The 25,718-nt window shown below is 44.0% G+C and overlaps 1 protein-coding gene across 2 annotated transcripts in view; it reads left to right on the top strand.

The window, feature by feature from the left end:
• The window catches only part of HORMAD2 (HORMA domain containing 2), a 43,219-nt gene that overhangs the window by 4,461 nt on the left and 13,040 nt on the right, over positions 1 to 25,718 (top strand). For both annotated transcript variants that reach the window (XM_075013211.1, XM_075013210.1), the window contains exons 2-11: positions 1,326 to 1,412; positions 2,389 to 2,533; positions 3,919 to 3,982; positions 9,731 to 9,767; positions 12,568 to 12,588; positions 14,171 to 14,197; positions 16,385 to 16,452; positions 21,834 to 21,985; positions 23,260 to 23,510; positions 25,336 to 25,444. In XM_075013211.1, coding sequence (XP_074869312.1) covers positions 1,362 to 1,412; positions 2,389 to 2,533; positions 3,919 to 3,982; positions 9,731 to 9,767; positions 12,568 to 12,588; positions 14,171 to 14,197; positions 16,385 to 16,452; positions 21,834 to 21,985; positions 23,260 to 23,510; positions 25,336 to 25,444 — 925 coding nt within the window. In that variant the 5' untranslated portion in view covers positions 1,326 to 1,361. The remainder of the gene's footprint in view (positions 1 to 1,325; positions 1,413 to 2,388; positions 2,534 to 3,918; positions 3,983 to 9,730; positions 9,768 to 12,567; positions 12,589 to 14,170; positions 14,198 to 16,384; positions 16,453 to 21,833; positions 21,986 to 23,259; positions 23,511 to 25,335; positions 25,445 to 25,718) is intronic.

Genomic DNA, 25,718 nt, shown 5'->3' with positions numbered 1-25,718 from the left:
AGTAGTAGTAGTAGTAGTAGTAGTAATGAAAATCTCCAGCAGTATCCAGCTTCATGTGTTCATGCATTGAAGTTTGGCAGCAAAAACTCTTTTTGTTTGTCTTCAAATTTCACTCGAACGGCCAGGTCTCTTGGCAGCATGTATTAAGAACTGCTTGGCATACTGAATGCACTGAGGGAGGTCAATCCCATTTTTCTTTCTGTGAGGGTGAAGCCAAACTATTCTTCCTCTTACTCCCTTTTCTTTGTCACAGACATTACTACATGAAATAAAGGAAAATTTCTTTGGGCATTCAATATATCAGAAAAATTTCAGCCTCTCAAGTCACAGAAACTGAATAAAACACCATTAAAATTGTTTTTAAAATTCTGTAATTAGCAAGACCAATATATATAGAAATAATTAACAATACTTTTTGGCAACATAAACGTAAATGCCACATGTAATATCTGTTCATGTTCATGTTCATGCAAACTACTATAGACCTATAATTTCTACTTAAAATTTAAAAAGAATAGCATTTACTTTCTGCTGAAAGAAATAGCAAATAACACAGGCACTATCCTGACAATGAATATCAGCAAACTGAGCAGAAAATGTGGCTTGAAGAGGATGTGTATGATTTTCCAAGAGAGCAATTGAAAGGCCAAGAATGTTGGCATTTGTAGAAATATCTGTGATACAAAGAAGTTAGCTTTACACACTTCAGCCTGCCCTTTGTTAAAAATAATTCTATTTCTTCTTCAAAGGACATGTAGGTATGCTGCACAGTGGTCTTTATTAGTAATGAATAATGCTGAACAGATGTTGAAATCTAACTGCTCTAATTTTTTTAATATTTGGAATGGTTTAACAATTCTGATGGGTGCTTGTGGAAGAGATGATTAAATGCAGCTAAAAATTGAGTACTTGATCTGAATTTTATATTAAAAATGTTTTGATGTTTTTTCTCATGGCCTCATACCCCCTAACCCATACAGAACCATGGAAACAGATTATATCCCCTCAGGCGAGTGTGCCTCCAAGTTTGGGAACCGCTGGCCTGGCTCCATTGAAATTTCCAGAACCACGACAATTCCCATCCGTTGTCGATCTGGCCCTGAATTTTCAGTACTATTGATAGTTTGTTTACATATAATGGGGGTTTTTTTCTGCCATGTGAACTTCCAGACTGTGGCACAGTGACCTCAATTTAAACATCCTAACAAGAGCTGAGCATTCAGATCTGTAAAAGGTTCTTATGCGGTGTGGTTCCTGTGCTCAGGAAGATGAAACATTTCAGGAGTTCTGCATTTGTCAAGTGATTAATGTATGTTTCTCTGCAGGTTCTAATTGCATTTGGAAGGCAGCACTTTGATGCTATGGCCACGGCTCAGCTCTCACATGCGGGGCAGAAGCATAAAACCTCCAAGGTACAGGATTTAGGACTTAATGTTCCTGATCAACAGGCCTAGCACTACTGAGCCTTGAAGAGCTGGAAACCTGGGTTTAATTACCCTTCCAATCCCTTGTTCCCAGTGCAAGCAGTATACTCTCTGCTGATTGCAGTGTGTTGAAAAGGAGTTTTGAAAGCAGTTGTTTCCAGCCCAGTGTAGCCAAGAAGATAACTGGTGACACAACCTGGGGTTTTGTAAGCAAATCAATGCCTAGTTTCTGGTTACTGGTACATGGCTGCATAAAACTCCTTGGGCTTGCCAAGTCCCCTTAGAGAAGAAAAGAACAATGAACTTATAGTGGGATTCCTTTTAACATGCATTTGACACAAATTTTGCATGTTTATACCAGGTGTTAGGGAGACTAGATGGGACCACTAATCACTGCTACTTGATGTTTGATATTCATAATAAACAGAGTCCTAGGAATGGAAAAGTATATGAGTGCTTAGCTCTTACTAAGCAAAACTCCACTATTTTCTAGAAACAGATCTGCATAAACCTCTGGCGTCACTGAAAGTCTGTGTGCATTCTGCGTTTGCCCTCTGGACTCAAAACATCTGCGCAGTTGAGAAACGTCCTCTCTAAAATAGTGCTTCTTTTCTGGCATGTAGGCCTCAGAGTGCTGTTTTATCACTGGTATTCATTAACAACACATCCTGCCAACCCTGTAGAACTGTAGCAATAGTTTTCTGTCTATATGACAGTATATTGCTCATGTCAGCCAAAGCTTTCCTGTAGCAATAAACTTTGAGCCAAATGTGTTACATGCTTCTTTGAGCTACTTATAATTAGTTAACTTATGTGTGAGTGGCATACACAGTATGGAAACCAAAAGAAGGGGTAAAATTTCCCTAATTTCTACTCCCTTTTAAAGTGCGGATTCATACCTCTAGCTCTTGCCCTCTTCAGAGGTATAAACCCAATAATATTTTTGTCTCTCTTTTTCTTTCAGGAATCAGTGTTGTTTCCACATAAAATTGCCACTGACCAGCAGTCTGTGGTGCTGATGAAAAGGCTTTTGGCCATCTCTGTCTCTTGTATAACATACCTAAGAGGGCTTTTCCCAGAGAGCTCATATGGAACTCGCTATTTAGATGGTAATTTTTCAATGCATGCTACATTCAGGTTTCTCTGTATTATCTTTGCACAGTACAGATTAGTCCAGGGCTGTTCACATACTTCACAAGTTCAATTTTTTGTAGGAAGATTGCTGACTGTGGCTCATATCATCAGAGGTAAATCAATAAGGATTAGGCACCTAAATAGCATGTGAGTTTATGGGCCTTATCTGGCAGCCTTGATTCAGGCAAAGCTCCTATGGCAGAAAGACAACTTAAAGGTACTGCAACCATCAGCAGTTTCTTCTAACATTTGATTTGTTTACCATTTGCATTCATTACTCAGCAATTTCATCAGCATTGCCATCCCAAGCATTCCAATACCTCATATCAGGCTTAAAAATTATTTGATTTTTAAATGTGGGGGAGTGGGTTATGATTGCCTTCTGTTTTTTAGCCATTGAAGGTCACATTTTTATACTTCTCTTCACATGTGGAGATTTTGTTAGTGAAAGCTATGATTCTCACTTAATCATGTGGTTTCTGGGAGTCTTTAAGAAAAAAAGTTATTGTGAGATTTATGGTAAGGTCACACCTTCTTATGACACTTTGATTCATCTGCATAAAGATGAGGAGAAGGAGTGACTCAGTATATTCCACCTTTATTTATCATCTTTGACTTAGGCTTGAAATGGGATACCATTCATTTCCATGTTCCCATAGAGCTGATATGTTTAAATCTGCTGAGGAGAAAAGCAGAAATCTCAAATTTGACTTTTGATTTTTCCATCTGAAAGGTCAACAGTCTTTCTGATCAGATTTCAGATCTTCAAGTGCCTTTCTGAGCAAGAATCTTGACATTTGACCCACTCATTGCTTTGACAGCTGCAGGATTGGGCCCCAATGCATTAATTCACCTCTTAGATGGGCCTCTTAGCATTGGCTTCAAGGTTAGGAGTTCTCTGTCTGTGGATCCTAACTCCTAAACTTGCAGGACAGAAGGGCCCTGAGAAGGGTTCTGAGCACAGTTGTTAGATTTGTTTGTGTGTTGGTGAATATTGGAGTGCAGAACTGAAAGGTGCTGCTGGGAAGTGGCAGAATAAGATGAGAATGGGAGTTAAGGGGAAGGAAGAAGAAGGGAAGTTGCTAGCATTTTTAAATGGAGCCACACTCAGTAAATCCATAACTCCAGTACTTTTTCTTGGAACAGTTTGAGGTATCCAAGGTTGGCAAGGTCTTGGGCATTTTAAACTACAGCATGAGCCTCTGTCAGCCCACCTGGGGTGATGTTAAAACCAGTCTTCCAGTTCAGGAAGCGTTTCCAGATAAAATGCTTCTTCATGCAATGACAACTGACTTGGTTTCAGTGTTTGCCCAGTGGATGCATTAAGCTTTGTAACTATATGCCAACTCCTGTTTTGCAGATCTCTCTCTAAAAATCCTTCGGGAAGATAAAAGCTGTTTGGGGTCACTGCAAATAGTTAAGTGGTAAGTGAGTAACACTGCTACTTAGGGCTTGCCTGCATGAACAATTAGACCACAATAAACTGGGGTATGAATCTACTCTGTGCTAGCCTGCTGCACTCTAATTATCCCTGCTGATCTATGATGACAGTTTGTTGGAGGGCTTTGATCTAGTTGAATGGATCTAGCTCAAGGTGCATTCAAGACCTGATACTTTGTCAGCAGGCTGCATTCAGGCATCAGCAGGCTAGCTTAGGGTAGATTTACATCTCAGGTTTCACGCAGTCTAACTGTGTAAGACAAGCCCTATGATAAGGACTTTAAACTAGGTTGTCTGGGGGATGGAGGCCTAAGCCCTAAAATAAGTGTGGAAATGGGATACCAGGAGAAAACACAAACAGCAGGGTGCAACAGGGGAGGCCTCCTAATTCATACTGAGAAAGTAAGGCATTCGGCTAGTTATGTTAGGTGCCTGTACATGAACGCAAGCCCTTTGGGAAACAAACAGGAAGAATTGGAAATCCTGGCACAGTCAAGGAACTATGTTGCAATTGAAATAACAGAGACTTGGAAAAGCTATGAAAAAAGATGAAGCTGCTGCTTATAAAAGGAACAAGAATGGATACAATAAAGTGGCATAGAACATATCCACTTTAGCACTTTTGTGAATTGCAGAAGTCAAGGAAAGCTATGCTTGCCATCTGGTAAAGTCTCTTGGGCACCATTCATCTAAAAAGAATTGTGTGTGTTACTAGAAACAATGTAAAGACTCAGGATCTCACTATGCTTACTATCTAGCTATATAAATGATATTACTGAACTAAAGGGGCAGAGAAAAACAGCACTACCCCATCCTCTCTTTCCCACAGTATCTGCGTGGAAGAGGGTAAAACATCAAACCTTCTAAGAGGGGAAGCTGGTACTACTGGTGTTCAGTGAAGCAAGAGAATAAGCAGATTGCAAACATATAATCAAGGAAATGACAAATAAATATGAGACAAGAGATAACTGCAGCTAGCATCACTGACAGAGTAGAGGCAGGAGATGATGTGTGTAAACTGTAGGTCCCTGCTGTCTGAAGAGCCTGACCTACCACCTTCCCCAGCCCTCCCAGGTGGGTCTTTAAACAGCAGCTTCATGCTGTTTAAAGAGCTCACCCAGCTTTTTATCCAGCAGTCCCAGGCAGCTCATTATCCTGATGTTTCAAGAGCCTGGCCCACCTGTTCTCCAGCACTCCCAGGCAGCCCTTGAAACAACAGATCAACACGCAGGACAATTTGTCTTAAAAAAAAAAAAAAGCAGGATACCCTCCAGGAAGCTGAAATACGGGATTTTCCAAGTAAAAACAGGACAGATGGTTACCTTAGACTTGATTGTGTAACTCACATGACTGGACCAATATCATGGATGGGTATAAACTATTCAGGAAGGAGGGGTAGGGGCGAAAAGATGGAGTAGCATTGTGTTTAAAAGAGCAGAATGTTTGTTCAGAGCTCCAGTATGAAACTGGAGAAAAGCCTGCTGAGAGTATTTGTGTTAAGATTAGAGGCAAGAGCAACGAGTGGTGCGATGGTGAACATCTGCTATGGCCCACTAGACCGGAAGGTTCAGGCAGACAGTGCTTTCTTTGGACAATTAGAAGAAGTTTCCAGATCACAGGCCCTGATTTGCATAGAGGACTTCAGTCACCCTGACATCTGCTGGGAGGGCAATACAGAAGTGCATAGACAATCCAGAAAGTTTTTGGAGAATGCTGAGGACAACTTTCTGGTACAAGTGCTGACAGAACCAACTGGAGGTCATGCTCCTCTTGACTTGCTGCTCCCAAACAAAGAAGAATTGGTAGTGGAAGTAGAAATAGATGGAAACCCAGGCAGCAATGACCAGAGATGATTGATTTCAGGATCCTGACCAAAGGAAGAAAGGAGAGAAGGAGAATAGGGACCCTTAACTTCAGAAAAGCGGACTGACTCCCCCAGGGAGCTGATAGGTAGAATCTTCTGGAAGGCTAAAATGCTGGAGAAAGAATTCCAGGAGAGCTGGCTGTATTTTAAAGAAGTCTGATTGAGGGCACAGGAACAAACCATGGCAATGTGAAGGAAGAATAGCAAATATGGCAGGAGACCTTAGTGGCTTAACAGAGAAATCTTCAATGAGCTTAAACACAAAATGGAAGCTTACAAGAAGTGGAAACATGAACAGATGATGAGGGAGGAATATAAAAACATTGCTAGAACTTGCATAGGTATAAACAGGAAGGCCAAAGTGTAATTGGAATTGCAGATATCAAGCAATCTGAAGGATAACAAGTGGGGTTTTTCCAGCTATCTTCTCAACAAAAAGGTGGTCAGGGAGAATCTGGGACCTTTACAGAAAGGGGAAGGCAATCAATTGGTAGACGACGTGGAAAAAGCTGAAGTACAATGCTTTTTAGCCTCCCTCTTCACAAAATCAGCTCCCAGACAGCTGTACTAGGCAGCACAGTATGGGGAGGAGCTGAGCAACCCTCATACCTGGTCTGCACTATGAGGTTAGGTTGAAGTTAGCTGTTTTAGGATGATTTTATAATGAATAATTTACACCACCAAGACCCTTCTGCTGACCCTAACAGCTTGTAAAGTCAGTTTTGATCCGCCACCTTGATGACAGGAGTAACACTAAAAGCAACTTTCCGGGGTTGAATTTGCAGAAGTGCTTTTGAACTCTGGGAAGTGTTCCACAGTGCCCCAATGTGCCCCCTGCACTGGCCAGCACTTTCAACTCTGCTGCACTCCAAGGTACACCAGAGAAGCTCCAGGTGCTTCTCAGTTTCATTTCATGTTTTGCCAGAATGGCAAACCCAGCAGCACACCTGACCATGAAAGCCCAGGCTTGCAAACAAGCTTGAGTGTGGAGCATGCAGGAGATACTAAATCTGATTTCTGTGTAGGGAAATGAATCTGTGCAAGCAGCGCTCTGAAGCAGCAGAAGAAATGCCGATATCTAGGCCAAAATCTCAGAGCATAATAGAAGAAGAGTACAGCAGGGACACCTAGCTGTGGTGCATGAAAATAAAGGCATTCAGATAAGCGTACCAGAAGATAAAGGAGGCAAATGGAAAGTCCAAGTCAGAGTCTCAGATACGCTGCTTCTCTGAGCACCGTCATGGGATTCTAAGGGGGAACCCAACCATGTTCCCAAAACTCTCCATGGATGTCTCCCAAGTGCCTCTTCAGGCTACTTCTGGCAAGAGTGAGGAGGAGGACGTTGTAGATGAGGAAGAGGAGGAGAATGCTCAGCAGGCAAGCTGACAATCCAATCTCACTGACAGCCAAGACTTTTAGCTCACTCTGAAGCCAGTTCCATCCCAGAACCTATTGTTGCTGGTCTCAAGTTGTAGTGTGGGAAGTCTACGTTGGATATTAGGAAAAACTGCTCACTGGGAGGGCCTTGAAGCACTGGAATGGGTTGCTTAAGGAAATGGTGGAATATCCATCATTAGAGGTTTTTAAGACCAGGCTTAACAAACCGCTGGCTGGACTGATTTAGTTGGGTTTGGTCCAGCTCTGAGCAGGGTGTTGGACTAGATGACCTTCCAAGGTCTCTTCTAACCCTAATCTTCAGAAGATTCTATGATTAGATTATGCTGAACAGTAGTATGGCATTGTACATGTGCTTTTAATTCCTCAATTGGAAATCCTTCAGAGCCAGTGATACTGGATTTGCCGAAGCGTTTCCCACTGATTTATTACAGTAAACCCTCAGTATAATGGACTAATGGGGAGAAGGGTGTCTGTTAAAACTGAGAGTCCATTATATCAGAGGGTTTAACTCACTGGCCTTCCCAGCTCCTCCTGGCTCCAGCAGAGCATTGTGGCTTCTCCGGGTCTGAGCCACTGGGGCTCAGGGCAGAGCCAGGGGGCTCCTCTGATTCCCACCCACCTGCGCTCTGCCCTGAACATGGTGGCTCCTCTGGCTCTGAGATGCCTGCACTCAGGGCGCTCCTCCAGCCTCTGGGGTGGTCTCAGCAAGTGTCGGGGGGGAACATGGGACCAGCTGCTGTGGTGCAGCCAAGGACCCTGCAGCTGCGGTGGTCTCAGCCCTGGCCAAGGACCCTCTGGTGGTCTAGGCCCTGGCCAGGGAAGCTGTGACTGTGGCAGTCCCAGCTGTGGCTAGGGAAGCCATGGCTGTGGCAGTCTGACCAACAGGGGGTATGAGGGGGTGAACCCAGCAGTGGTGATGGCTGTGGCATGGCCAGGTACTCCACAGCTATGGAGGTCTGAGCTGCTGGAGGACCTGATGGCAGCTCTGGTAGTCTTTTACAGTACAGTACAGTACAGTACCGTACAGTACTGCACACTACCCTACTTTCTTGGGCACTAGCAGATGTCCATTATGACTGATGTCTGGTATAACAGGGTCTGTTGTATTGAGGATTTACTGTATAAAAGCTGTGTATGCTTAGCACTGTGTATAACAAAGACATGGTCCCTCTCTGATGAGCTTCCAATCTAAATGGAGGTAAGGGCAGAATGAGGCTCACTTTAAATGAAATTGTGCATTACTTATTTCCATAGGTTACATGTTTGCTAGTGCTAGTTTTTAAAGTCATTTTTATGCTTTATTGATGTTTTAATTAGTATGTGCAGCATTTTCTCTTCTATGGAAGTTCTGTCTGTGTTTCTGGGGACCTAACTAGGTCCTTAGTTTTCTGGGGTTATAGTTAATAAATTAATTCCAGAAGTGGAGATAGAAGTGAGTTGAGCCAATACCTTGTGCTGGTGGTGAGGGAGAAAAGCTTTCAAGCTTATACAGTACAGAGCTCTTCTTCAGGTTCAGAAACATGGCATTACTGCTTATGATCAGCAGAGGGCATAGTTATAGGGATTGCTTCTGTGTTGCTTTAACACTGTAAGGACCCAATCCTGCAAATACTTATGGGTCAGTTATTTTCTCTGTCCTGTAAGCACTAGGCACAGAGGAGGAGGCTGCAGAGGAGCCTTATACATTTCTTGACTACTGAGGAAAGTTCTGTACTACCCCACGGTACTTCAGAGCAGTGGTGTTCAAAAGAAATTGAATGGATCACTACATGCTCCCTCACCCAACCCCAGAGATTACTCACTGGAGCTGCTGCTGTGCAGCTGGAGTCACCACTGTGTGAGCGCCACATGGCTGGAGCTGCACTGCCACACAAGCACCCAACACTGGAGCTGCACCATGTGAGCTGCACCACTCTGTGGCTGGAGTCACTGCCACACAGGGCTGCAGGAATCTGCGGCTTGGAGATGTCTTCGCTCCTGCCACCACGAGCTTGTCCCACCACGTGGTGGGACACGTGCGTGGAGCGGCGGGAGGGGTGCCCCACATGTGCAGCTCTCCTAAGCCACTTTTGCCACATGATGCCTAAGCCGCTCTTGCCACATCAACCTCTGGACACCAGAGGTTTAGAGCAACCTAAAATCATGACTGCAAATCATAATTGCAGTATCACCCCACCCATGTCCCTTTCCTCACTGCTGTGCCAAAAGAATGCACAATTGGCTGGATTCATCAGCATGAAGAGGCCAGAATGGGGCCAAACATCTGGCCATTACTACCAGAGCCTTAGTGTACACACATATGGAGAAGAGACCCTAAACTGGTGAATGGTCTGAAGGGCTTTCAAACTAAACATGTTATGAGCTCTGTAGTGCTTAATGCTGGTAAATGTGTGTGCTAAATTCCATCTAAAAGTGAGGATTTCTGCTCTTAGATTGGCATGACTAATTATTAACATTTCTTTCTTGGCAGGATTCAGGGCTGTTTTGATGCTTTGGAAAAGAACTATGTAAGTTTTTGCTTGATATTTTGGTAATATAATGTTTCTTTCCAAACAGTGAGCAAAACTCAGCTCAGATTTTCCATGGAGCATGTCTGCTCTATGTTCATCAGTGATCCCAGTAAAATCTGCACATAGAGAAGAAGTACACATTAAAGATCTGTGCCACAGGGAATTAAAGAAAGCTGCTGCTTATGTTTGGGATGTGGACTCTTAACTCCTTTAGCTAGCATAATGTACTACCATTATTAGTGTCTAGGCCTGCTTGGTGTGATGGTTTCCACATCAAGCAGAAGTCTGCAAAGTTCTCCTCTGCATTCTCTGTTGTACATTCACATTCTTTAATGGATGGATGTAAATCCTGTCAGTCAAAGCAAACGTCTCTCTCTGCCTTTGTTCCTTTCCAGTTCCCTGCTCCTCCTTTCCTTCAACCATCTTTTCCCATTTTCTCCTTGACTTACATCCTTCACTCTTCCTTTTCTTCATTTTGTTGTCATCTCTCTTTTCCACACAGAGAGCTTACATCAGCATGGGCACTGACTCCATGGATACTGCAGGGCTAGGTCTCCCATGGAAAAAAATTAGGACATGCTTAGTATCTCCCTGCAGCCAACCTTTCCCACCCCCTCCAGCACTTCTTGCCTGCTGGTGGCCACAGTGATCAACTCCTTCCCTCCCAGCACCTCCTCAGCTGATGAGCTGTTCTGTGCCATGCAGGAGACACTGGGTGGGATGGGGAGGAGTAGGGAGTGGGTGCTCTTAGGGAAGGGGAGAAGTGAGGGTAGGGTCTGGGGCACAGGGAGATCAAGCACCCACCAGATAGTCTTGAGCCTACATATATCCGTATAACTACATCTGTCACCCCTGAGCAACATAGTTATATTGACCATCTCACTCTGTAGACATCACTGTGTTCATGGGAGAGTTCCCATTGTTCATCTAGCTACTGTGCTAGGGAGGTGGGTTAGCTATGCCACCAGAAGACCTAGGAGCGTTTTCACTTAGGCCAGATGTACACTAGGCATTAAAGTCGATTGTAGATATGCAGTTCTAGCTATAGCAATGGCATAGCTAGAATCAACTTATATGCAATCAACTTACCTGGCCGTCCTCACAGAGGGAGGTCACAATATTGAGGAGTACAGGGGCTGACTGCCAACCACAGATAGTTCGATATCATGTGTTCCTAAAAGGCACATGAAATAGAATCGGGTCAATATTCTGTGTAATGTAGACATACCCTTAAACTCTACAGCAGCATGTAGCTGTGCTGATGCAACATTTTAAGCGTAGACCTGCCAAGTTTAATTTTTTTTTCTTTTTTGTATTCTGTGAAATACAGGGCTTGAGTATCTGATTTCAGAATAAATGTACATTTTTAAGTAATCCCAGCCTCCAGTCACTCAATCTGCAGAAAAATCTGACCTGTAAATAAGGGCTGATTGCTCTTCCTGTATCAGCAGTGTTCATCGGACTGTCATCAACATCAGAATGACTTGCTTAAATCAGATAGATTCTTGTGCATATATGCACTCCTGATCAGACTGATACTTGTCTATGTCAGTCCTACTGTGGTTGTAGCTGAGATGAAGTGAAATGTTCTCAACTCAAATACTTGCTTTCTGTCAATTCAAATACTCAGTTTCTTTGTTATAATGAGGAAGTAAACTACTCCCTTCTCTAGCTAAAAGTGCCAAGTGGTTTACAAGGCTGGTCTCAAGTTCCTTGCTTTATTGCAGTCCGTAGGTCAGCAAGTTATAGGTGCCTGTGAAGAGATACATTTCACAGATCAAAGACTGAACCTTGTAGCTAACTGAAGGTAGGATAAAAATAGAGAGGTTCATAATAAAAAAAGGATCTTATATGGGGCTTGACTAGAGAAAGGTGCCAATATCAAGTAGCTTTAAATAGAAGTAATCTGTTGAGAGAGAACGCACTGTGAAGTAAAACTGTATATACCGCTTTTTATAGCTAGGGCCCTACCAAATTCATTCCATTTTGGTCAATTTCACATACACAGAATTTTTAAATAGCACATTTTGTGATTTTAGCTATTTAAATCTGAAATTAAACTGTGTTGTAATTGTTGGAGTCATGACCCAAGAAGGAGTTGTTGTGGTGTGCAAGGTTATTTGGGATGGCAGGGTTGCAGTATTGCTACCCTTCTGCTGCAGGCAGTGGCATGGCCTGCAGTGCTGGGCAACTGAGAGGGGCAGCTGCTGACTAGGAGCTCATCTCTGAAGGGAGAGCACCACCACCAGCAGCACAGACGTAAGGATGGCATGGTATGGCATTGCCACCCTTGCTTGTGCACTGCTGCCTGCAGAGCTGGGCCACCATTGGTCAGCAGCCACCACTCTCTGACCACCCAGTTCCAAAGGCAGCACAGAAGTAAGGGTGTCAAAACACCCCAAAATAACCTTGCAAGCCCCCCTTCTACCTCTCTTTTGGATCAGGATCCCCAGTTTAAGAGACTCTGGTCTCCCCAATGAAATTGGTGTAGTCTAGAGTAAAAGTGCACAGAAGATCAGATTCCACAGCGAGATACCAGATCTCTTGGTCTCTGACATGCTTTTCAGGACCTTGAATTTATAGATCTTTAGAAAAATGTGATAATAAAAGTGGCCAGTAGTAGTAGTAGTACTACTACTACTACTACTAAAAGTGGCCACAGGGTGTCACTGATGTTGTATTCTAGTACATCTGAATTAGCAAGCGTCTGTGTGAAAAGCCCTGAGTCGTAAACGTATGTACTCCTTCATTACTCTAGGCACCTGGATTTTGACTAGGCTCTTATTTTCTCTTCCAGTTACATATGGCTGTCCTGGCAGTAAGTCATCCATTAAATGAGTGCAAGGTGTTTTCCTTCCCCCATGGTGTTTGAATGAGACATTAAACCAAGGTCCTTTCTGCCCATCTCTCTCTGAACTTAAGAGGCATTAGAACTCAAGGCAATGGGGTTAGCCTTATTGTAGAGGAGCATCCTTTCTGTTCACAGGATGAATGCTAATTTCTTAGGATGTATGGGTGCATTTACTAGATGCCTCTTTTGTCTCCATCAGCGATGCACAGTACTTGTCCTTAAATCACCAAGGCCAGGTCCACACTAGGAACAATGTAATATAGGAACAGGTACAGGAATGCCAGTATATAATACTAGCAAAGTGCTCTAGTGTGGACCCAACTAGAGTAAAACCACCCCCCACAAGCAAAGCAAGCTTTACTAGCAAAAGCACAGTATTTTGCTGCAGTACTGTGGAGACTTCTTTACATCCCTAACTGTTGTAGCTGTGCCAGCAGAAGTCTGTTGTGCAGTGATCGCCTACAGGTCTGCAGACTGTCTGCAAGCACTGCCATGTGCTTGACATCACTGCTGCCTACTGAGCTTCTGCTTGTGCCCCAAACAGAAATAGGCAACTGCCTCCTTCCCCTCGCCTCTGCATGAGCACCCTCTTCAGTTGTCTTCTTGTCGCCATTGATGGGACAGACCCTTCTGTCTCTTAGTTTTCTTGCAAGTTGATGTTGGGGTCCTTGATTGTTGGTGAAGGTCAGGAAGAGAACTCCCCTGAGTTCTTCAAAAATTCATAAATTGTTGTCCATCTTGCTCTGTAGCAGCATGTATTAGCTGCTGCCAAAGGAAGGCTACTGTATGGTCCTATACAATGGCAACTGGTGAGGGCAACTCCAGGGAGGCACCACCCATGTTCTGCCTTCAGCCGTCCTCTGCCCCCAAGCCCTTCTCTCCAGCTGTGTCACCCTGGGGGAGGGTCAGGACACCCCTCGTGCACTCACTGAAAGCACTGCAGTGTTGAGAGTGAATGTGGGGGAGGGGGGTTGGAGTAGGGTGTGTGTATGTGACACCTTGTGAACTCCTCAATCATCACCCCGTCCTATGGTTTTGTCTTTTATGAAGAGCTTGCTTCCAGAGCAGTGAAGCTCTGTCATTGCAAACATTGGCACAAGTTGTACAAACCAGCACCTTCGCTGTTCCCATGCCCAAGGTAGCAAGATTAAAGCTAGATCAGATATATCTGCTGTAGTTATAGTCACAGCTATGGTGACCACCTTTGTTGTACGGAAATAGCAGAAAGATGCCTGAAAAATAAGGCTTAGTGTTTATTTTACAGGACATTCAGGGAAACCCTATTTCCATTAGTGTATCATGTATTTTTCTCTCAAAAGTACATTTCTGCTGCCATCCAAAATACAGTGCAATTATCAGAAGCATTAATTTAATGTTTAATATGGTCAAGAGATATCCCTTAAATGAAAGTATTGGTCTTCATCTTAGTCACACCCATTTTTGCAGTCTTGTGTTCTCAAAGCATGATAACGATTCAGTTGTTTGAATAATTGTCACTGCTACATTTTATGAGAGAAAAAGATGCATTCACTGTATTTTCTTACAACAGATTTACACCAATCCCAAAGAGCCACAGGTAAGGAGGAGTCAGCCTATACTTACAAATTGCAGGAGTGAGTATATTCAGAATGGGTTGATAGGTTAAATTCTGCCTTTAACTAACAGATGCGCACTGTTGAGGGAGAAGATATAAGACACCTTCACCCCAACAGACCAACCCAGGTGCCAGCCAGATTGGTGACCAAGTGCCCTTGTGAGCCTGTGTGTTGCACTTTGTGATGCTTGTTGGGTAGCTCAGAAGCATGGGTGGAACCTTTCTCCCTTCTGTTGTAAACCAGAAGGAGGAGCTGGGGATAATGCACACTGTTCCTTTATGCTAAGAATAACTAAACTTTTTGGGTCTGGGGTCATTGACCCACAGAAAAGTTAGTTAAGGGGCGCACACAAAAGAGAAGCAAAAAACAAAACAAAAAACCTCTCACTGACCTGGCCCCCAAGGGAACAGTAGTTAAAAACTGTCACAGATGTGTCCCCAACTGTGAAGCAGGCAGAAAAAAGACACTCCCCTGACTCCCTAAAGCTCCAGTCCTATGGGTTTACACCCAGGACTGGATTAACTCTTTTGGGGGGCTGGGGCCAGTTGGGTAGGGCCAAAAATGAGGGGCTCAGTGTGCAGGAGGATACGGTTGGGAGAAGGCCAGGGTAGGAGTCTGGGTGTGAAGTAGGGTACAGGAGAGGGATAATGGTCTGTAAGGGGTAGGGCAGGGGATTGAGGTGCCTACCTTGTGCAGCTGTGGGGGTGTGCGGGGGCCACATGTGTTTTTTGTGTAGCTCCCATACACTCAAGGGAAGCGCTTCATGTAGGCACTGTCCCCTTCCACTCCCATTGGACAATTCTCAGCCAATGGGAATGACAGGGGGCGGTACCTGTATGGCTCACTTTCTTGCCATCCACAGGAGCTGCTTCTTCCCCACTGCTGGGCAGAGTCTGCAGGCCAAATCCAGCCCTGGCGTACCTCTATCGGGTCCGTGAAGCTCAGGGCTCCCCTCCTCCACAGTGGGAAACTGACACTCCAGCCATGGTGCCCTCCAGCCTTGGCTGGAGTGCCAGTGCTGGTTTGTGCTGCTGTGGGGGTGGGGGGGTGGGACAGAATGTGTCCCAAGCCTCACAGGCCAGATCAGGGTAAGCCATGGCCAAATCTGGCCTGCAGGCTGTAGTTTCCCCACCCCTGCTCTATGCACTGGCTGTCACCAGCACAGTTAAGTGTGACCTTCAGCCTGATCAGAGAGGTGCTGCTCACCACTTCAGCCCTTGGAGGCAGGTGGTGCACAGAGCATGTTCTGGTCCTTTGTACAACGGTGGATGTCACCCTGCTCTGAATTGCCCTGTGAGCCACTGTGTATTCATCTGCCCTATAAAGACAGAATGACTCTAGTATCTCTGAACTTCCCTTACAGTTGCACTGCCCTCCAATGCAGCTCATGGAGGTAGAGCCACAATTTAGTCCATGTGCTTGGCTACCAAGCCTGGGATTATTATCCCATTCCAGAACCTTAATGCACTTTACATGTGTTACAACCAGAACTGTTTTTCATTCCTTATTTTCTTTACAAAATGTTGAGTTTTCAGTAAAATATGAAAAATTGAACTATTTTCAGTCTGATATGCTCTCACTATCATACAGGAGTTGTAGTTTCGACACCTACACTCCAATTAACCTCTATAAATTCCCTGGCCAGACTGCAACTCCCGTGATGCAAATAAAGGTGTGCATTGTGGTAGGTGCAGCCCATAGAAGAAGATGGGAGTAAGTGGCGCTTGAACTACCTCACCCTTGAGACACTGCAACAACATTTCAAAACTCACATTTTTCTGTCTTCAAGCTAATTTTATTTTTTGACAAAAAATTCTGCAAAAAGTAGATATTTTTCTTGAAAAAAAATCATTTAGTCAAAAATCCAGTTTTCCATTGAAAAAACATTTGGATGCAATATTTTTGACGAGCCGTAATCATGGTGTCACTAGTGTTATACCAGCCCAGACACGAATACAGTATGTATTTACTTCTTTCAAGAAAGTTTGACAAAAATTACATAAGATTTTGAGTTTTAGATGGAGCCTAGTCAATAATTTGATCTTGCTAGACAAGTATAATAACGAGAAAGCATGGACATCAGACAGTTTCCCGCACATTCTAGTGGGTTTTCTTTTGGAGTGTGTTACTGAAAGATTTATTTTTCTGTTCCTTTTGTGAATGTTTAGAGAGTGACTGAGCTGTATCAGTTCAAATTTAAATATACAAAGGATGGGCCCCAGATGGACATTATCAGGTAACAGCTTTGTTTTATTTCTGAAACATGCACCATGAAAAATTTGCTTCATTAAAGCATTTTAAAGCAAAATATATCCCTTGTGATTGTAGAATTCACCCCTCCAGCACAAAGAGGTGCTGAATGAATTCATCTGACATTGAAGTCAGTGGAAATTAAGGGCAGTCAGCACCCTGGTGGAGCTGAAGTCCTGGGTTGATGAGAGTACATGTCACAGTACATATTGTAACACCTAGATACAGCACAGCTGAATTAAGGAGAAGATGTAGCCCATGCTCACTCTGCATAGCACTTTGTCGCCAGCTGGTGATGGCTGGGCCATACATTGAATTTGATGAGACTTCTACAACCTTTGCAGGGTGTCATACCTCAGGCAGTAGTCTCATGCTTTCAGATTCAAAGTTCTCAGTTTGATTGCTAGCTGCCAATGACCCACCCTCAGATGCAGCATAATGTCAACACCATAGGGATTGTCCTTCAGACACTTGTTCATGTCCCACTGTAGGTGTCTGAGCCCTGTATACATGAGACTGGGATCTTTTAGCTGGCTGTGTCTGTTGGGGCTATATATCTGTCCCCATGGCCCCCTACAGCAGGGTGTAAAAGGAGGGGCAGTCCCAACAGCTGCTTCGTTCTTTCTCACTCTTGTGATAGCAAGCCCCCAGAATGTCTTCTTCCTTCCTCTTAGCCTTTTAAGTAGTTTAGAGTTATATTTAGTTGGCTTGGAATTACTGCATTTTCTGGGTAAGTTTTTGTTCAGTTTGCTGCAGAAACAAGCACACACAAATTAAAGCAACTTTTCTTTTATGGGTCTTGCCTCAGTGCCAAGGAATAGGTCCAATAGTGGAGAACAGGTCTCCCATCTGTCCTGCCTGCAAGAATGTTCTGTTTGTCAATGAGACACCTAAACAGAGTGTCAAAACAAAAAGCAGTCAAGTAGCACTTTAAAGACTAGCAAAATGGTTTATTAGGTGAGCTTTCGTGGGACAGACCCACTTCTTCAGACCATAGCCAGACCTATGGCTATGGTCTGAAGAAGTGGGTCTGTCCCACAAAAGCTCATCTAATAAATCATTTTGCTAGTCTTTAAAGTGCTACTTGACTGCTTTTTGTTTTGATAGTATATAGACTAGCACGGCTTCCTCTTTGTTACTAAACAGAGTGTATTTGCTTAGGGGAGTCTTTAATCTCTGGATATACAGAGAACTCATGATGCTTGTTTAAAGTTATTTTTAAAGTAGAAATCAAAATGGAGTGGTTCTGACTCTGAGGTCCCTCTTGGGAACAATCTCCTTTGGCTTTGAAACCAGTGTCAATGAGCACTCTATTTTAAAAAAGACATCTGTGTGGGAGATAGACCTTTTGTCTTCAAAAGACTTCCTACTGCTATCACGCCCTCTGAGGCTATATCTACACAAGATAAATTTGAATTTACGGCAGTAAGCTCAATATTACAAGGTCACTGTCTTCACTGTAAATACAATTAGCTTGATTTAGGGAGCACTAATAGTGATATCATAACATCGTCGAAAATGGCTGGATGTCGCATCAAATTTGAATTTAGAAGTCCAAGTGAAGGCCAGTGTGGAAGCACCACGTCTTAAAATCGAATTCATTAGCCTCCAGAGGTGTCCCATATGTATCCCACAATGCCCCACAGTGCTCCGCTCAGACTGTGTCCATCTCCACTGCTCTCCAGAGCCGTGTCTACACGTGCACGCTACTTCGAAGTAGCGGCACTAACTTCGAAATAGCGCCCATCACGGCTACACGCGTCAGGCGCTATTTCGAAGTCAACTTCGACGTTAGGCGGCGAGACGTCGAAGCCGCTAACCCCATGAGGGGATAGGAATAGCGCCCTACTTCGACGTTCAACATCGAAGTAGGGACCGTGTAGTCGTTGCGCGTCCCGCAACTTCAAAATAGCGGGGTCTGCCATGGCGGCCGTCAGCTGAGGGGTTGAGAGACGCTCTCTCTCAAGCCCCTGCGGGGCTCTATGGTCACCGTGGGCAGCAGCCCTTAGCCCAGGGCTTCTGGCTGCTGCTGCGGCAGCTGGGGATCCATGCTGCAGGCACAGGGTCTGCAACCAGTTGTCGGCTCTGTGGATCTTGTGTTGTTTAGTGCAACTGTGTCTGGGAGGGGCCCTTTAAGGGAGCGGCTTGCTGTTGAGTCCGCCCTGTGACCCTGTCTGCAGCTGTGCCTGGCACCCTTATTTCGATGTGTGCTACTTTGGCGTGTAGACGTTCCCTCGCAGCGCCTATTTCGATGTTGTGCTGCGCAACGTCGAAGTTGAACATCGACGTTGCCAGCCCTGGAGGACGTGTAGACGTTATTCATCGAAATAGCCTATTTCGATGTTGGTACATTGAAATAAGCTATTTCGATGTAGGCTTCACGTGTAGACGTAGCCCAGGTGTGCAGGAATTAGGTAACAGGAAGCCTGCAAATTTGAATTAGGCACCAGGAAGACCATGGCTGTGGGGTCATGCTTGTATGAGAGGCTGAGAAGCTTCTTTCTTTCTTTGCTGTCAGTGCTGTGAGTGCATCTACCCATTACAAATAGCCCCAACACAGAGTTCATGGTTCTGTCTCTACCTCTGCAAGCTGTGCACTTGGATATTTTTTGCAGTGCTGGTGCCAGCCCCTGCCCCATTGCACCATGTGGCAACTAGACTGTTGGGGAGGTCATGCATGAAAGAGAGGTCAAGAAACTTCTTTTCTGCGGTTTACATTTGTTCAGGGGCCCCTCTCCCTCCCTCACAGGTGCCATACATTTGGGGTCTCTCCTATGCCCAAATGTATCTCGTGGCTAGTCCCTGACCCAATAAAAGGATGTGCTTGCTGTTCAGTGCAGACCATACTGCCAGGCAGCACCATATCCTGGCTTGTGTGCAGTGAGGGCTCCAAGGGCAGGAAAGATGTTTGGGGGCTTAGTGCTGCCAGGGGGAAGTCTCCCCCAGCGGCTAAGATTTTCTGGGGCTTGCTGCCACTGGGGGTACCATTTCAACTGGCTCTGCAACCGCAGACCTGACATCTCCCCATCAAAAATATTTTGGGGGGCTTGTAACTGCTATGGGGACCATTTCAACTGGCTCTGCAGCCATGGTCTCCACCCTCCTTCCCACCCCCACACAAAAAGATTTTCAGGGAGCATTTTCCACTGGCCCATCATCCTCAGATCCACCCAACCCCACCCCCATTGGATGAGGGGGTCCGGCACCCTGACAGTCAGTCAGTGCTGGCCTCCCTACCGGAGCACCATGGCTTGTTGAAATTTGGTGAGCCCCATCTCCCATGTTGGACAACTCTGTGTAGTGAAATGGGAAGCCAAAATCTTTTTCCTAACCTTTTCTACCGTCTTTCTTCACATTTTGGCCCCCTTAACACAGGGAAGAGTGCATGGAGGGCCAGCTGAGAAGACTCAAACACTTGCTGCTTTTTGTAAAATCTTCAATAATTCAGTTACAGCTACAGTTATGAAAAGCAATTCAGTTGTAGAAGCAATAGATTTCAGTTAATTTGGTGATCTTTGTTGATGCCCTACTTTTCCTTCCTTTCTCCTGGAAAAAGGGCCATTTGCTTTTCACCAGAGGGGAATGAGGGCAATGTAATGTGGGAAGATGACATCACATACCCACAACCACTTGCGAGGTTTTTTTTCCCATGCTGCACTGGTGAAAACACACATAATGCTACAAGGATGTGGGAACTGTGGGATAGATTCCCATGATGCACTCCTGCAAGAGCTGATATTTGGTGATTGAGTGTGGCAGCAATAAGTTGACTGTGGAGAGCCTGTGGGGAGGTGAAGATACTTCAATTTGAATTTATAAAACACAGTGTTAGAAAGTCAATTTTAATAAATTCAAATTTATCTCGTAGCATAGATGTAGCCTTAGTCTTGTCAATCCTCCTTAGACCAATCAGTGGTTCCTGATATCAGAGGCAGGAAAAAACAAAGCTCTCTAGACAGGGCAAAAGCATTCATTGCATCCCTGATACCACCAAAGAAGATGGCTTGTCTAAAACGTCTCCTTTGAAACCATGTCAGTATTGTCATTCTTCAGAGTTTATACTCTTAGCTATGGTGCTTCATCCTATACCTTCAGTCACTGACAACATTATGGCAGTACTGTGGGCATCAGTACCACAAATCTTGGAGGCATGGGTGCTGCTTTCTTTAATCCACTAGAGTTGCTTTGATATCACCTACTGGAAAAGGAGTCCCTGATGCTAGATCTCTCTCCTTTATCTTCAGTATCAAGAACTCTATTGGTACCACAGCTGAGTGTTCCAAGGATAAAATTTTTTCTATGTCCACCCACTGTGGTATTGGTGATTACCTCACATGCTGTCAGGTGTGAGACTTCCTGTTTCTACACTTCAGGAATCAGTCCCTCTTTAAAAAGAATTCTGTACATCTTTTTAAGGCACCATGAACCTTTCTAGGAGATCTTCACCTTACCTAGCAACGTGTGAATGGCCTTGGAATAAGTTCAGTGCTTCAGAGAAGTTTTATGTTCTCTGGTTCCAGGTTTATGGTACCATATGCCCTTCACATATGGTTTGCAAATCCAGCCCTTTTGGTCTTTTCTGGAGACCTCAGCCTTGTCCATTAACTGTTTATTCATCTGTGTCAAGATCCAGCCTGTGAGAGCATGCTGCCCACTCCTGACCCTCTGAACGTTGTCATAGGGCCCATGCCCTTGTGAGCCACTCCAGCTGTGCCTGCTGTGTTTCTGAATCAGCTGTACGTGTTTGTGTTCCATGTTTCTTATTTCCTCGCTCTTGTCTTCTCCTCTGACAGCAAGTGTCAAGGCCTCCTTCTGCCTGTGGTGATCTGGTCTGTTTTCCACATTGGTCTCACGGCCTACCAGGAATATCAGCTGGCAGTTCCATCATGAAACCATGTGCACAGGCAGATACTTGGTGCAGTACAACACACTTGCCCCTTCTGTGGTGTGAGTTTGTCGTACACATGATTCTCACCCAATTCCCCTCATTCCTTAGAGGAAAATTATTTAGAAGCTAGTCAAGTAGGTGAAAGGCACTTGTATCATGGATGCTTGTATTCAAATTAGTCTTGTACAAACAAGTGAATCAGGACTCTTGTATAATAAAGATTGTTGTCCAAGTTACAAATTTTATTGTCCCTGTTTGCTTGTAAATTACACAGTTCTTAATTCTGAACCATTGTGTTCCTTCATGTCATGTCCCAAGACTGTGTCACTTCTCTACTCATGCTGGGACTACATAAAAGCACTGTATCTCTGTTACAGTAATGCAAGACAAACCATTGGGAGCTGACTATTTTTAATTAGGGGATTCTGACATTAATGTCTGTAGGAAATTATTCATTTGCTCTTTTGTTTTGGCTACAGCACCAAAATGAGCCTTGCAAAGGGGATGAGAAGTGAAGAGATTAAGAAAAGCAGTGTTTTGCTGATCCGTAAGCTGTACCTCTTAATGCAGAACCTTGGGCCCCTTCCCAATGACATTACCCTCACCATGAAACTCTTCTACTACAATGATGGTAGGTGGAGAATAGTTTGCACTGGTGAGCTGATATCCCCTCCTGTTTCTTCCCATGAGCAACACCTGCCACTGTAGTGGGAAACAAAAAATAGAAAGGTGAATTACTGGACACAGAAGGCTGCTGTAATGAGAAAGCATGCAAAATAGAATAGTGCCATTCTGTGCTTAGACATGTGGCACATGGTTTTTAAGGAAATAGTCACAAACGTTGGAAGAAATACAGCTAGGCCATGGTGAAGGGACTCATACTTTCCCTTTACCTCTCTATGGCTATGTCTACACTTTCCCCCTTTTTCAAAGGGGGCATGGTAATCAGCCTGAATGGAGAATGCTAATGAAGTGCTGCAATGGGTATGCAGCACCTCTTTAGGGTAATTCTCCCCACAGCAACTTGGAAGTGCCGGCTCATGTGCAGCTGTGGGCACTTCAAAGTACCTGCGCAACTTCTAAATGTCCTTCATCCTCAAAATTTTGAGGAGTTGCGTGGGTACTTTGCAGTTGCCGTGGGGAGAATTGGCCTAATGAATTGCTGTATATTCATCACAGAACTTCATTAGTATTCTCCATTCAGGCTGACGGGGGCAAGTGTAGACACAGCTGATGAGGCGCATACTTGGGAAGGTTGGTATTTCTCTAGAAAGTGAGTATAAAAATGGCACCTCAGGATCCCAAGTTTATTACATCTCAGTGACCCAAGATCAAATGTGCTCTGTTCATAGACTTTGAAGCCAGAAGGGGCCATTGTAATAATCTAGTCTGATATCTTGCATAATTGATCATGGGACAGAATTGTTATCACTTGTAAGAGATTAGCCAGGATCTGAGTTTGCATACAAACCAGGAGGTCTCCACTAGGCCACCAAGCCACTGTAAGTCTATGTGTAAAAAGATTTTTTCCTCCATAAACTTACTCTGATATCTGAGATTAAAATGATCTCCTTATTTCTTGTATATCTTCACCAATAATAAAGGTTCTACAGAGCAGATGCTGCCCAATTGCACATCTATGACAAAAATGTAGATAGTGGGATTTCACATATATATGTGGGTAGCAAGGACTGCAGAAAGCTTTGTGGAGGCTTCTCCTGTTACTGGGCTGCAGTAACTTTGATGTTCTGGACAGATGTTTCCTTTGCAATTCACACCCCAATTGAATCTATCCAGAGCCCTGCCTAACTACTTGAGCTGGGATCTGGATTTGTCCGTTATTGCGCATTAAAGTGGTTTAGAATTTAGTGTCTCTAGCAGCTGAGGACCCTGTTCCCTGTGCAGTAACTCCTGATGATTACCAGCCTCCTGGCTTTAGGGAAGACAACAGCCCAGATAACCTGCTGTTTGATGGGGACCCTGTCAACCTGAAAGTTGGGTCCGTATCCACTGGATTTCATATCCTGAAAGTAAGAGTGACAACTGAGAGCAAGAGGATGAGGAAGCTGGAAAGCAGCCTGATTCAGGAAAATGGCCCTACTGAGATCTCCCATCAAGGGCTAGATTGTGATGAAGAAGAAGAGGGTAGTACCAAGGTAAGGAAATGACTCTTAAATCAGCAGCGGTTACTGTGGAGGAGACCAGTCTGCCTTTATAATCTCCCCTGAGAAGGGAGATATTTTCAAAGAATTCTAGCTTTAACCTCTTCTTTCCTAACAGTATTCTGTAGTATGGCAACAGTGCTGTAGTGGCAAGCAGGGTATTAGAAGTCAATAGACCTAAAGTGTTTTTCCCTCAACATTGCACTGACTCACTGGGCAAGTCACATCCTCTCTGTATCTCATTTTCCTCATCTGCAAAATGGAGCTAATGACACTGACCCATTTTTGTAAAGAGCTTTTAGATCTATGGATGAAAAACTATTTGGCTGTTGTAGGTGCTGAACATTTCTGTTTGGGACATCCTTATTGTGTCTCTAGACTTGAACACTGGGGGTGAAATCACGGCCCAATTGAAATCAATGGTACAATTTCACGCTGGCAATGTAGGAAGGAAAGCAGGCTTTTGGGGAACTATGTTACATAGTTGTAATTGATGTAAATCTCTGAATGTCACTCCTCTGAAGACCCACCCTAGTTCTCCTTGTCCATTGAGTCTTATGTGTGGACCGGTGTTTTAAATTTTTTCCTGGCTGTACAATGATCTGACATGGATTTGCAAATTGTACCAGGTTTTTTTCTGAGTGCACAATCTGAGAATGAGTGTCTGTGGAGCAGACAATTTCAGTGGGCTAAAACAGCTGAATAATCTTGCTTTTCTGGATTGTCTCCACCCTGTTTTAAACAGATTGAACAATTCTTTTTTAAATATTCATGGGACCAGAGTTTCTATTACCCTGAACCTTGTGTCATTTCCCTTAGTGCAAAGTGAACATTAAAATGCTATCTATCATATGAGAATTGTCTCAGTACCTTTTCTGGCATTAAATTAACTCTCTTGAGGTCAATGCTAGTGGGATTGTGTGAGCAAAACATACTAGGTTTTGCCTTGTTCTCATTAAAGTCCCTACTTCTTCCACTGATCTTCTGTTTCTTTAGAATTTGAAATGCCTTAATTCCTTGCATAAGTAACATCATTTTCCTCTGCATCTCATTGCTGTGTCTGGAGCTCCAAATGCGATTCAGGAGACTTGCTGTTCTATGCCCAACTCTACCATTGGATTGCTGGGTGATCTTGGGCAAGTCATTTCATCTCTCTGTGCATTGGCCCCTGGCTGTCTCATTTCTGAAATGGGGATAATGATGGTTACTTCATTTGTTAAGTGATTTTAGATCTACAGTTGAAAAGTGCAATGTAAACTCAAGGTGGTCATGTTTTTTAAAGATTGTACTCCTCTTTGTGTTTCTCAGTGTGTCCTTGCTTCTCCCATGTCTGTGTTCTAGGTAATATTGTCTTGTTCAGCTTAGACCTAACCATGTTGCAAACATTATTATTATTTGTATTCTAGTAGCATTTAGAAACCTTGTCTACATGGAGGATTAGTGCATGACAAGATGGGTAGAACCCTGCAAATCCTAAGGTATCTGCTTTATATCCATGACTCATTTTTGAAGATTCGGATGTGGCTATGGATACAAGTTTTGTATCTGCACAAGACACTAAAGGTGGGGTGTAAATCTACCATGCTCTAAGCTTGCTGTGCACTAACTAACCATGTGGACCTTGCTACCACACATTATACGCTCTGTAGTGCACTCTCTAATGTACTGTTGTCAAAAATGTACTGTGGTAATTTTAGTCCTTGGCAAGCTAGTGTGCTGTAGATATATGCTATGGCTTGATGCGCACAAAGTATGAACAAGCCTTTGGGCATAATGTTTTGTGTCAGGCCATTAAAGGAATGTACCATTTTCTTTACAGAACCACCCTCTGCCCATCAGAGTAGACCTGAGTAATAACAGGAAGGGTGAAACTGATGAGGATCTAGGCTGCAAAAATGAAGTATCTTTTTTTAACCCTCAAGACACAGGTAAAGGTCGTGCTTTAAAAACAAAAGGCTCCTGAATATGCATTAATGATACAATACATGTTTCAGAAACTGACCTGCCCTTGGTGAGCGGAATTTTTCCAGGGTGGTTTAACATTGTAGAGTTATTGAAATGAAGAGGTGAAAGGACCTGAAGTCATCACCTGCTTTAACCTTCTGTGTTGAGGCAGGATTAAGTAAGCCCATCACGATGAGTTGTCTAAACTGCTCTTAAAAGCAGTTGGGTTGGATTCATTAAGAGGGTGATAACAGTGGG

The sequence above is a fragment of the Carettochelys insculpta genome, chromosome 18 (assembly GCF_033958435.1).
Source record: "Carettochelys insculpta isolate YL-2023 chromosome 18, ASM3395843v1, whole genome shotgun sequence".
In the NCBI taxonomy this organism is placed as follows: domain Eukaryota; kingdom Metazoa; phylum Chordata; order Testudines; family Carettochelyidae; genus Carettochelys; species Carettochelys insculpta.
Note: the sequence above shows the minus strand (reverse complement) of the source record. Positions and strands in the feature narration are given on the sequence as shown.